This window comes from Phyllopteryx taeniolatus, chromosome 15, assembly GCF_024500385.1.
Source record: "Phyllopteryx taeniolatus isolate TA_2022b chromosome 15, UOR_Ptae_1.2, whole genome shotgun sequence".
Taxonomy (NCBI): Eukaryota; Metazoa; Chordata; class Actinopteri; order Syngnathiformes; family Syngnathidae; genus Phyllopteryx; species Phyllopteryx taeniolatus.
The window spans coordinates 19,011,608-19,025,425 of NC_084516.1; the positions used below are offsets into that span (position 1 = coordinate 19,011,608).

Here is a 13,818-nt window from a genome sequence, read left to right on the forward strand (position 1 = left end):
AGGTATGTGAACTTTTTTTTATTTGATATTTGCGTCCAAGCAAAAAGTCAATTTCTCATCATACACTTCATACACTAGATGGCGGTACACACCTTTGAATGCTACCGTACTCGTAATACACTTATCAGACACAGCATTAGGTACAACTGCATAACAATGAGATGATGACGTACAAGAGAAGAATTTGGCCTCTACAGTAACTATAAATGTGGTTCGCGGTTGTAGACAACCACAATGTCATCCGTTTGTACTATATACAACAATTCAATGGTTTGCCTGCCACTGTCAAAAGAGAGAAGCTTATTGACATTTTAATTTTATTTTAGTTTGATTTGAGTCCTTGTGTTGGACCTTAACAGTAATCCCTCTTTTATTGCTGGAGTTAGGTTCCAGACCAACCCTCCAGTCGGTAAAATCTGTACAATAACGACCACATATTTTTTGGTGATCATTTATACATATTTTAAAGTTGAATAAACCACGCCAGACACATATTAATCTTCCCCACATTCCGATTAACCTATACTATACTCGTATAACTTCCACTACTTTTCACATTCTATACTCCTAAACACCTTTTAAACTCTTCACCATCCAGTAATGGATAGCACTGTATTCTACGTACATTTTATTCTTTGTAATAAGTGTTTTAATGAATTTTTCTTTCATTTAAAAAAAAATATATATATATATATATATATATATATATATATATAGTTTTATGTTTTAGGATATGTTTATTTTACCACAAATAAAATTAAAGCATACACTCAAAATCCCACAGCATGGCAAATTATGCGCAATATGAAATGAAAAAAAAAACAGTCTGCAATGCACTGAATCGGCAAAAGGTGAACCTCGATATAGAGAGGGAACACTGTATCTATCTACTTGTGTTTGAATCATGGGTAACGATTTGTTTAGTAAGCTACACGATTTGAGTACCGTACAATACAAATAGCGTCAAAAAGAAAATAGCTATGAATTACTAACTTAGCTGAAGTGTAGTATTTGATATGTTTGGGCCTTTTTTTGTATTTGGATTTTTGTGTAACAATCATGCATATCACAAGATAACAAAAAAAAAAAAAAAGAAAACAGTACAAGTTAACTTTATTACATCAAGTTAATGTTACATCAAGTCAATGTTGCAGAACATCAAGTTAATGTTGCAGAACTCACCATGTAGAAACAACAGAAGGGAAGTCAAGAATACAAATACAAATACAACACACCCTCCACTGTCATGAAACACACTTGTGAGCTATAGTGTACTGTAGGGCTACAGCTTATTGACGCACGTTAGTCTCTGTAAATACTAAAAGTATGTGTCAAAGCAAACGGCTCAAGCTGTTTTATGTTTAAACGGCGCCTTGTTTCAGTTCCTTCCATGGATGTTCAATAGGTTTCATATCAGGGCTCTTCAACAAAATCCAGTATTTTTCTCTAAACCATTCTTGGGGGATTTTAGTTGTGTCTATTGGGTCACTATCTTTTCTCCTGAGGAGTCATCAAAATGAGCTCTTAACAAATGCGTAAGTCTTCTAATAATTTCTCCAACACTGCCTTCTGTTACTCTGCCCATCCTTACACCGCCCTATCCATCCATCCATCCATCCATCCATCCATCCATTTCCTGAACCCTCTTATCCTCACAAGGGTCGCGGGCGTGCTATTGTTTTATATTATATATTGTTTTTGTGGAACATAATATCATGAATGGGATATTAGATGTGTATGTATCTAATGGTACATGCGAAAAATGTTGTATACATTAGCACAGTTATTTATTAACCACCCTGAAATGTTCAAATAAATACAATATTAACTAGATTATTCAGATTTGGCTGGCTGCCACAACGAATGTTTTGCTTAGAAACAAAAAATGGCTCCTGTTACAACGATTCCACAAACATAAAATTTTTAGGATAGTTATTCATTAGGGTCGGTGGGCTCTGTCTTCAGTTGTCGCCTCTTCTTTCAGTGGTGGGAGCCTCTGTGGAGACGCCACGGCTTACGGTGACATCTCCAGCGGGTGTGGTCGTCCCTGGCTCATTTGGGCTTGTAGTGGCATGTTTGGGCGTTGGGGTGTTTCTGCCGTCTGCGGTTGTCATGGTGGGATCTGTGACGGTAACTTCCTCGGACGACTCGTCAGAAGCCTCCTCAGATGACTCTTCGGAAGACTCCTCAGAGGAATCCTCCCGCGATTCATCAGAGGAGCGCTCGGTGGACCCTTCAGAAGATTTGTCAGGTCTCTCCTCAGACGATTCTTCAGATGACTCCTCGGACGATTCGAGCAGTGGCTCCTCAGACGACAGCTCAAAGGACTCCTCAGACGACTCACTCTCAGAGACGTCTCTGGTTTCCAATGAGTCATGTGACTGAGCTGACTCAGAAAGCCACAAGTTGTCTCTATCCAGTGATCCTTGTTTCTGGTTACTTTCAGTGATGTCAGCATCTTGATCCCATTTCTCCTCAATCTTTAGAAGAAATGTCAAATAAAAGAATACTTATTTTGAATTTGAACGATAAAGGTGCTCAAATATCAATATTAATTCCCACTTCTACAGTCTACATTTTACCCAAAGTGTGACTCTTACGTTATATATAAATAAGAGCTAAAAATGATTGACTACAAGGTTAACACACTTCATTACTTGTACAGTGCATTTCACACATGCAACTCCAATGTAAACACTGAATCGGAATTGTACTAAGATACAAACTAAATTCCTGGCCTTGAACAAATGATGAGGATTTGAATGAGACGAGTGTAAAAAGGCGGTAGGTGAGTGAGAAGGATGAGAGCGAGCCTTACTGCTTTGGTAGATGCCGTAGCAAGAAGTACAACGAGAAGTGAAAATGTTGGAAGATTCATCTTAAATTGGGTCCTGCAAATAAAAACAATATTCACAAATTACAGGACAAATTACCAAGGGCAAGATTATATGAAATAAAGTTTCTGATAATATTACTTCGGGGGTTTAAAACAAATATTTGGTATAAATAGTAATTCATAATAATAGATTTACCTTTTCTTCTTATGATACCTGGATCATTCAGTTCTCTAAAGTTCTTTCAATAGTATCTGTTGAGTCCTAAAAGATGTGTGAGTGTCATTTGGGATGATGTGATGCTTAAGTATGCTGTGCAGAGAAGCTGGGCAGGGCTATTGCGGGTTTGGTCGAGCGGCTTGAGTAAGACTTGGTTACCTCCAGCCCGGGCGCAGGGGGAGGACCATGAAAGTCCAGACAACAGAAAGTGCAGATTCAGTTCTTCAGTTCCAATTTTCGGAATATAGAAACGTTAATTGCGTGATTGGAAATTCACTTCAGCTCACTGGCATTTGTGTTGCATTTACAGTGTGTATCCTATAAAATATTGCATGGGAGGGCACGGTTAATATGCTTCAAAAACACATCTGAACAATATTTTCAAGACTGCTGGATTCTTTGATTCTTACTACCTATTATAAGTTATAGTCAAAGATATTAAAACAAGAATAATGACTCTATCGGGGGTTGGCCTAAACTTATTAGTTTCCCCTATATGTCAATTGTTGCAACTAAGACATTTTGAGCAATGCGAAACATTTGTACACTTCCAACTTTGTGGGAACAGTTTGGGGAAGACCCTTTTCTGTTCTCGTGTGTGCCCCCAGCACACATTGCGAGGTCCATAAAAGCTTACTGTACTTGGACGAGTTAGGTTTGGAAAAGTGTGGAGCCCGAACCTCAACCACTTCAAACACATTTAGCAGTATAAAAAGTGGATGGATGGATGATGGATGAATATTTACTGTAATTTAAGTCCATTGTTCACTACCTTGCACATGTATTAGAACTATGTTATTATCTTCATTTCAACTAGCCTTATACAATATGTATTCCTTAATGTAGACATGTGACTTTGTTAGACACACGCTTATCGAGTTAAAATGGGAAAAGCAACCAGCAACTAACGTTTGCCGTCTTCATTTGCTGTCTTGCTGATATTCCATAAGGAAAGAATTCAGAAAGAAAAATGGCAGTGGACGTTTGGCAGTGGATGACAGTCAGATTGTAGTATTTTTTGGCTCGACTGATCTGATACCTGTGAAGTTTGTCATGGCGACGATGTGCCTGAGGTACTGTATGAAATATAGTGTTTGATGAAATGGAGAATTTATTCATCATTTAGGCAGACTGAGTGGCAGCCTGTGGAATTTTACAGTGTAGTAAGAGTTTGATAAGTGTGTACGTGTATGTCTGTGTGACACAACTGTGTTACTTCAACAGTGAAGTCGCGACTGAAACTTCTCTTCCTGTTACTTCAGGATTTGTAATCAAAGAGCTTCCAAAAGACACACAGATAATTTCAACTAGCTGTGAGCAATCTGCACGTATTCATATCTTATTGTTAGGAATGTAGCAGGAGAGTCTGCCTCCTTGGTTAGACACGGGCACGTCCATTTAACCCAGTTAGGAAAGAAATCATTTTGAAGTGACTTATTTAACTTTGACATGTCAATTGTTTTGCATGGATCCCCTGAAGGGAATGTGGAAGATAGAAAATAAATAAAAGGTATGACAAAACAAGACAATGGACAGGCAAAGATATCTATTATTTAGTCATTGACTGCAGAAAATGAATAACTTAACTACCAATACAAAAACAACAAGAAAAACACAACTCAGAGTGGATCATGACAGTTGTGTTTGTTTACAGTGTGGACTGTATAGGGAAGTACTTAAAGAATGTGAACTTCTACAAACAATAGGAAAATATTTATATTTGATGAAGTATCCATTTGCAAATCATCAAGACCTTCTTAATAACTTAGTTCTTAATAAAAGCTTGTACAAGGTTGTAAAACATGTATAAACGTAAATGTATCATCCTGTCTGTCCTGGTGCATTTTCATATTTACCTTTTGGTTGCTTTTGTTCCTCCTTTTGTTTTTTAACCCCTTACTTATTAAGTGCTTCACAAATATATTTAACTGATTGATTAATAGTACACGTGTAGTCTTCACAGCCCAAATCTCTTTTTATTTTGAATGATATCTAATTCAGGTCACCTTATCATGGTGGAGAGGTTTGTGTGTCCCAATGATCCCAGGAGCTAAGTTGTCTGGGGCTTCATGCCCCTGGTAGGGTCACCCATGGCAAACAGGTCCTAGGTGAGGGACCAGACGAAGCATGGCTCCAAAAACGCCTATAAAGAAAGAAACAAATTGATCTAGGTTTCCCTTTCCCAGACGCGGGTCACGGGGCCCCCCTCTGGAGCCAGGCCTGGAGGTGGGGCTCGAAGGCGAGCGCCTGGTGGCTGGGCCTGCACCCATGGAGCCCGAAAGGGTAACGCGGGTCCCCCTTCCCATGGGCTCGCCACCTGTGGGAGGGGCCATAGGTGTCGGGTACAGTGCGAGGCGGGCGGTGGGCGAAGGCAGGGACCTTGGCGATCCGATCCTCGGCTACAGAAGCGTGCTCTAGGGACCCGGAATGTCACCTCTCTGGCAGGGAAGGAGCCCAAGCTGGTGTGTGAGATCGGGAAGTTCCGACTAGATAGAGTCGGACTCGCCTCCACACACAGTTTGGGCTCTGGGACCAGTCCTCTCGAGAGGAGTTGGACTCTCTTCCACTCTGAAGTTGCCCACGGTGAGAGGCGCAGAGCAGGTGTGGGTATACTTATTGCCCCTCGGCTCGGCGCCTGTTTGTTGGGGTTCACCCCGGTGGACGAGAGGGTAGCCACCCTCCGCCCTCGGGTGGGGGGAGGGGTCCTGACTGTTGTTTGTGCCTATGCACAGCAGTTCAAAGTACCCACCCTTTTTGGAGTCCTTGGAGGGGGTGCTGGAGAGCGCTCCCGCTGGGGACTCCATGGTTTTGCTTGGGGACTTCAATGCTCACATGGGCAATGACAGTGAGACCTGGAAGGGGGTGATTGGGAGGAACACCCCCTGATCAAAACCCGAGCGATGTTCTGTTATTGGACTTCTGTACTCATCATGGATTGTCCATAACGAACACCATGTTCAAGCATAAAAGTGTCCACACGTGCACTTCGCACCAGGACACTCTAGGTCGCAGTTCGATGATCGACTTTGTGGTTGTGTCATCGGACTTGCGGCCGCATGTCTTGGACACTCGGGTGAAGAGAGGGGCGGAGCTGTCAACTGATCACCACCTGGTGGTGAGTTGGCTCCGATGGTGGGGGAAGATGCTGGTCTGACCTGGCAGGCCCAAACATATTGTGAGGTCGGAACTTTGCTCATGTTGGCGGGGGACATTGAGTCCGAGTGGACCATGTTCTGTGACTCTATTGCCGAGGCGGCCGACCGGAGCTGTGGCCGTAAGGTGGTCGGTGCCTGTCGTGGCGCCAATACCCGAACCCGTTGGTGGACACCAACGGTGAGGGATGTCGTCAACCTGAAGAAGCAGTCCTATCGGGTCTTTTTGGCCTCTGGGACTCCTGAGGCAGCTGATGGGTACCGGCTAGCCAAACGGAATGCGGCTTTGGTGGTCGGTGCAGCGTCTGCAGTGACTTTGTATCGGTCCGTTGTGGTGAAGAAGAAGCTAAGCCGAAAGGCAAAGCTCTCAATTTACCGGTCGATCTATGTTCCTACCCTCACCTATAGTTACAAGCTGTGGGTCGTGACCCGAAAGAACAAGATCCCCGATACAAGCGGCCAAAATGAGTTCCCTCCGCATGGTGTCCGGCCTCTCCCTTAGAGATAAGGTGAGAAGCTCGGTCATCCGGGAGGAGCTCAGAGTAGAGCCGCTGCTCCGCCACATTGAGAGGAGCCAGATGAGGTGGTTTGGGTATCTGATTCGGATGCCTCCCAGACGCCTCCCTTGTGAGGTGTTCCGGGAAGAGACCCCGTGGACGACCCAGGACACGCTGGAGAGACTACTTCTTGGCCCGGGAACGCCTCGGGATCCCCCCGGAAGCGCTGGATGAAGTGGCTGGGGAGAGGGAAGTCTGGGCGTCCCTGCTAAAGCTACTACCCCCGCGACCCGACCTCGGATAAGCGGTAGAAAATGGATGGATCGATGGATCTAATTCAGAATCATGAGGTAGATTGGATCCAATGATAGCTATGCCACAACATGTATGTTTTTTTGGACCCACACAACTAATTTGCCACTCTTGTAATCAATGGTTTCTTCTCCCACTGGCAACATCATCATCCAAATCCAACTAATTAAAGACCCTGCAAAGCGAATTCAGATGAATTGTTGAAAACTATTGGGATAGTTACTGTAACTTTCTACAATGAAAACCCAGGCTCGGCTATGAATTCACGGCTGTCATACTTTGCCAAACAGAAAAACAGAAGGTAAATTGTAATACCTGCAATGGGTATGACGTCCCGGTGTTATGTGCGAAGAGGTCATTTGCCTATTTACTGTACATGAATTATTGTAATCCTCATTATCACACAGACATCCTGTATACACCATATCCTGAACAAAACCACTTCCTCTTGTCTAAATAACCTTGATCCACATATCACACTTCCTGTCACAAGCGTCACTTATGAGTCATTAGTACCTCTGCAAATTTGGGTAAATAGCAAGCCATAACCACAAATACAGTCAATTCGCCACTTCTATTTTCATGAATGAAATGCTTTATACAGTGGACTCCCACTATTTGTGTGGGATAGGGACCAAGTCCGACCGTGGATAGTGAATTTCTGCGAAGAATTGACCCTTCTCAAAAAGTGATTAGAATTACCTACAGTATGTACAGTGTTATCCCAAACACTTAAATAGCATTTCAAATGCTTACAAACATCTTCCAACATGACTGCACCCATAAAAATGCAGTACAGTATACAGCGTGTCAAACGCATTTTTGTCACTGGTCACATTGTAGTTAAGGTTTCCCTCCGAAGGCCATTATAACAGTGAAACCGTATAAATGTTTAATTGTCTCATCATTGTTACATACTGTCTGCACAACAAACTGATGGATAACTAGTTTTTAAATCAGAAGTTGTTGAAGTTACTGTAAAAATGGGTTCATTAATCCAAACATGCGTTTGCAATAGCTCAATGTTTATTACATATGACAGTTTGATATTTTGGTACAAATTTTAGAAAGAATCATGGAACACACATGATTTGCTTTCATGGGTCACTTAAAATTATGTGGTAGGCCGGATGTGGCCCCCGGGCCTTGAGTTTGACACCAGTCCATCTAAACATTCATTCATTATTCATCTTCCGTTCCGCTTCTCCTCACTAGGTGCCAGCCAATCGCAGGGCACATATAAACAAACAAGTTCCTCACAGTTCTGAGGACCGGGGTTCAATCCCCGGCCCCGCCTGTGTGGAGTTTGCATGTTCTCCCCGTGCCTGCGTGGGTTTTCTCCGGGCACTCCGGTTTCCTCCCACATCCCAAAAACATGCACGGTTGGTTAATTGAAGTCTCTAAATTGCCCGTAGGTGTGAATGTGAGTGCCAATGGTTGTTTGTTTATGTGTGTCCTGCGATTGGCTGGCAACCAGTTCAGGGTGTACCCCGCCTCCTTCCCGACGATAGCTGGGATAGGCTCCAACACGCCCCGCGACCCTAGTGAGGAGAAGCGGCTCAGGAAATGGATGGATGGATAAAGAACAAAACATTTTTTGCCACATTTAGTTTTACTTCAATTCAATGGACATTGTGTGTGCCTTGGCCACCTGGGGGCAGTATAATACAAACATATCAACACACATGAAAAATAGTTTCACAGGTCTGTAATACATATTAGTGTATATTTGTGTAATACATATTCGTTATTTTTCTTAAATGATAAAGAATATATGCCTTTCAGTACTGCGGTACATGTCCACCGTTTGTGTTCAAATATCCGTTGCTTGAAGTTTGATAAGACCACAAAACTGATGCTATTCGTTAGCCTGTCTATAGCATTTTACCATTGGTTATTAGCATTAAACTAAACAGACTATATTAAGGGAAAGCTATCTGGTTGTACATGTAATTCTCTTTGTTTTATGTTGCGTTTGACTGTAAACTCTTTTTTGAAGACTAGTCCACTATCTGTCAAACATCTGCATGTTGCGAAGAGTTCACTGCCACCATCCAGCAGCATTCGTATCTCAAAGCAAAAACAACTCATATCTTGAAACAATACAAAGTCGGGGTTACCCGTATCTCAAGGCACCACCGTATTTCTAATACTTCTCATTAAAACAATAATTGTGAAGTCAAAAAACAAATAGGACATAGACAAGACCTTGAAACCTCTCTTTCTGTTGTAAAGCTCTTGAATGTTATCCGTTATAGGAAAGGGCAACAATCAAATGTGTTGTACTGAATATGACTGCTGTATGTAATTCCATCTCGGTACATGTTGCAGCAGCACAACAACAATTAGCTTGTATCATTGAGTCCGTCGCAGGGGTCACCAACATGGTGCCCCCAAGCACCACGTGAGTAACCCGTGGCCATGTCCTGAAAATAGGTCACTGTGATTGGACATTGTGATTTCCTAGGAATATTACAGTTGCACTTGCAAAGCATTGAGATTTATAGAAACGAGTGTTGCATATTGATACTAATTTTCCGACCTTGTTAAATCATTGTTGATAATTACTGTGAGAAATATTTAACGACTAGTCACTGTCAGTGTCTTCACATAGATTTTTTATCCTATCCTCACTAGGGTCGTTATTATTATTATTATTATTATTATGTGATAATTTTGTGTCTGCTGTCGTAAGGTTGAGAACGAAGGAGCTTTAGAATTATACCGTTAAGAACAAAAGATGGAGAGAGGTCTACTAGAGAAAGGAATAAATGCCATCTTGTCCACCGGCCATCTTAATTATTAAGAACGTTAATAATTATATAAATCAGGAAGAGAGGGAGGGAGAGAGGGAATCATCCAAAATTAGTTTCTTGAACACAAGCTTTTGCAGGTTCTTAAAAAGTGTAAAATTTGAAAATCCAAATTTTTGGCCTTAAAAAGTTAAATTCACTGAATATTGTATTCTTAAGGGAGACATATTATCAATTTTGAACAGATCCCAGGTTTCGTAATTATATATTTGTGGCATTTATGTGTCACCTCAAGTACCTCAAGGAAAAAGACTAATAGGACACTTTACATACAGATTGTCATGGACTGGTCTGCCAAATTGGCAAACCCGTGCAATGAGCCCTGCACTTGCACAAAAACCACGATACGCCAGTTTTTGCGCGCTGCCGCAGATGCTGCATCTACGAAAATAGAGCCCTTAATGGCGGGCAGGCAATCTGAAGACCCAGCTACCGTATTTGTATAGAAACACCAGGAACGGGGACTCGAGTCATGGCGTCTTGGACTCAAGTCATGGTTTTGATTACATGTGACTTAACAAAAATTAATGACTTAACAGAGTTCTCATTGGCAAATTCTGCGGTTCTGAGATGGTACATGGGTCAATTGTCCAGTTGCTTGGTTTAAGTGTCATGTCTGCCTTCCTGAAGCTTCCTAAGGTGCCGTAATCATTCCTATTTTGTAGCAGTAGTTTACAAGGAAATTGAAAGGCAGATATTATACATTTATATCATGTAAAGCAGTAGTTCTCTAACTTTTGACACCAAGTACACCCCAAAAAATACTTACCTCTCCACGTACCACTATAATGACCAGCATTTCAAATGCAGTAAGTAGAAGGCCAAAGTGTTCATCAAAAAAATATTTCATATTGTAAGCCACTGTAACAGTATGCAGTTTGAATATTAACACTGTGCTTAAATATAGGAAAAGTTCTTAAATAATGATTAAATGTACAAAAAAAGGTTAAATAAGTCGTGATTAAGTAAGTGATTGAAACAAACATTTTTTAAATATTGAATGCAAATGTATTGTACTGTACTTAAACATTGAATACAACTGAACTGTACTTGGAAAGTAAAAAATGGACTGTACTGGATTTGAAAAAAAGTTTAAACAGGTTGCATGCATATATATGAACTTTAATATGTGGAGCAGAAAATTAACATACTGTGCTACATTCAGTACCTTTCTACTTACATGCTTATTCTTCATTCAGAAAAATGTAAGGCTTCTTGATAATAATTTTTTTTTGTAAGAAAAAGCTTGTGTATTTACGATTTTAAAATGAAAGCGGAACATACTTGTACATGTGCCAATCTATTTATAGCCTAAAATATGTACATCATATTTATATTTGTTTGTTGTTGTTGTTGTTGTTGTTTTGCTTTTGTTTTTTTTGGCAACGCTTGACTCACAGTTAGCTGGATCTCATTAGCGTTAGAGAAGCATATACAATTACACTTTAAATGGGGTACTCCAGAGATCCGCAACCAGGGTGCCATGGCAACCTAGTGTACTGTACATTATGTAATCATTTCAGCTGCCTGTCATTTTTTTCTGCATTGCTCCTCGACCTTTACATTCAGCGAAATACTGAGGTTAAAACTAAACGTATATGGTCTGCAATAACTCATGTTGTTTCATGTTTCCAACGATGTATGTAATTGGCACTGATAACATTTTTTATTTTCCCTAAAGGAATATACCTCTGCTTTTGATCAGTTGGTACCCTAATCCACACATCTTGTTCTGTTTTTGCTCGCCCTTTATTGATAGTTAAACTACAATGTGCTCACAATTTCTGACAAATCTTATGAAAAAAAAAGTCTCATATGGACTCGCGGAGCCCCCCAGCCATACTCCGACCCATACACGGTTACAATAGCACTTGAGGTAGGGTTTTGTTTCCAGAAAAATTCCTCATTTCCATAAACAACCACATCCTAACAGGAGAGAGAAACTGAAGACTTAAATGTTAACGGCCGTGTGTAAAGAGAATTCGAACTCAACAACACAGTTGTTTTTTTTATCATAATAATGTCATAAAATAAATTGTGAAAAAAAAAATCTATTTAGCATTATTCGGAATTCCAAAAGCCTACCAAATCTGGTGGCTCAGGGAAACATTTTGAGGAGCACTGAGTTCTTAGAATATTTGGAGAATTTATTTTCAACGTATTCCTTCATTTTATATGTGGACTGACCCGCTACACATTTAACTAACTTACGTATACAGTATCTGTCTTCTGCTTTCTCCGGAAAGCAGCAGTGTTACTACAACTGTAACTGAACTCAGGCCAAGTTATGAACCATTTGAACACCCCTTCATCAAAAATGAATCAAGAAATATTCAGTTTCCCCCATAATGTACCACACCAATGCAGGTTCCTTGAAAATCCCTTTTTATTGGCTATATCAATGATTGTGATCGCTGAATTATTTTGCTCAGTCTTTATGTCCTTCACCTATGTAGAAAAGAAAAAACACTACATAATAGATTTTTTTCAGTAAAAATAAATGCTGTCATCACCATGCTAAAATAATATTCCTGAGGGCTTTTTTTTTTTTCAGTCCAATGACCAGTGACTTTATGCAAAAAGGGAATCATAAAAAAATCCATAGTACCAAAAACAAAAAACAAACACAATTAACAACGTAATCTTTGTACCCAGGGGTTTAAAAATGAGTGAGAAAATGATCACCAAATAAACTGTCCTGAATGACCATACCTTTGTTGCAAAATTGTGCTCTTGATGGCTCAGGTCCTTTGATGATGTTTGGAAAGAGGTTGGAGAAGACAGATCATCATGCACAGCATCGAAGGTGGCTCCACCATTACGTCAATGACATCACGGATGTCCCTGGCCAGGCCCTGCCTTGAAAGCTGTTGAGAACCCTGAACGACTTGAAGGTCTGGTATTTTGGATTAGAAGTTGAGTTGAAGTATAAAATAATTGTGTGCCATTGGCCTGGTTTGCCTCAACAGAGTTGTGATGCTAAAATAAAGTGTGAAAACTTTACATTTGCGTTACATTCGAACTGACTATACATTTATGCAGCAGTGGTGTAGAATTGCAAATGAATATAGTGAGTGTCTAATATGTTTTAACAATGCAGTATCTATGATACAACCACCCTGAACTGGTCGCCAGCCAATCGCAGGGCACATATAAACAAACAACCATTCGCACTCACATTCACACGGGCAATTTAGAGTTGTCAATTAACCTAACATTCATGTTTTTGGGATGTGGGAGGAAACCGGAGTGCCCGGAGAAAACCCACGCAGTCACGGGGAGAACATGCAAACTCCACACAGGCGGGGCCGGGGATTGAACACCGGTCCTAGAACTGCGAGGCAGACGCTCTAACCAGTCGGTCACCGTGCCGCCACTCGCCGAACAAGTAAACAAAATTGGAAAAAAAAAATCCCAGCTACCTTCGGGCAGGAGGCGGGGTACGCCCTGAACTGGTTACCAGCCAATCGGAGGGCACACATAAACAAACAACCATTCGCACTCACATTCACACCTATGGGCAATTTAGTGTCTTCAATTAACCTACCGTGCATGTTTTTGGGATGTGGGAGGAAACCCACGCAGGCACGGGGAGAACATGCAAACTCCACACAGGCATGGCCGGGATTTGAACTCCGGTCCTCAGAACTGTGAGGCGGATGTGCTAACCAACCAGTCGTTCACCGTGCTAAACTGTGATTAAAACTGTAATATTTTTTTTTTTACAGTTTTAAATTGTGATTAAAACTGTTAAAGAAATCATTAAAACACATAATATAAGGAATAAAATGTAAATAGTGTACAGTATTGAGTTTAAATTGAAAACGAGCCTAAGCACTCAACTCCTGTGAGTGAAATGTGCTAACCAAAACTCTTTACTGGTCTGCCTGAATATTGATCTATTGACATAAAAATATACACTTCTGGTTTTAGAACACCCCAATTTTTCCAGCTTTTTTAAAATCAAAATATATGCAGTTCAATTTCTCAC

General features: G+C 40.9%; 1 protein-coding gene across 1 annotated transcript; it reads right to left on the bottom strand.

The window, feature by feature from the left end:
• Positions 1-1,096: 1,096 nt before the first annotated feature.
• LOC133465098 (uncharacterized) lies at positions 1,097-3,183 on the bottom strand. Its single transcript, XM_061747548.1, has 3 exons — positions 3,033-3,183; positions 2,819-2,891; positions 1,097-2,480 (listed from the first exon to the last, which is right to left on the bottom strand). The coding sequence occupies exons 2-3, from the start codon at positions 2,876-2,878 to the stop codon at positions 1,962-1,964; spliced, it is 579 nt and encodes a 192-aa protein (XP_061603532.1). The 5' UTR covers positions 2,879-2,891; positions 3,033-3,183; the 3' UTR covers positions 1,097-1,961.
• Between the last annotated feature and the right edge of the window lie 10,635 nt (positions 3,184-13,818).

Excerpts from the sequence above, each read along its gene's own strand:
- LOC133465098 (XM_061747548.1), bottom strand. The coding sequence starts at position 2,878 with ATGAATCTTCCAACATTTTCACTTCTCGTTGTACTTCTTGCTACGGCA. Across the intron at positions 2,481-2,818 it reads CTACGGCATCTACCAAAGCA|ATTGAGGAGAAATGGGATCA; the intron begins GTAAGGCTCGCT and ends TTTCTTCTAAAG.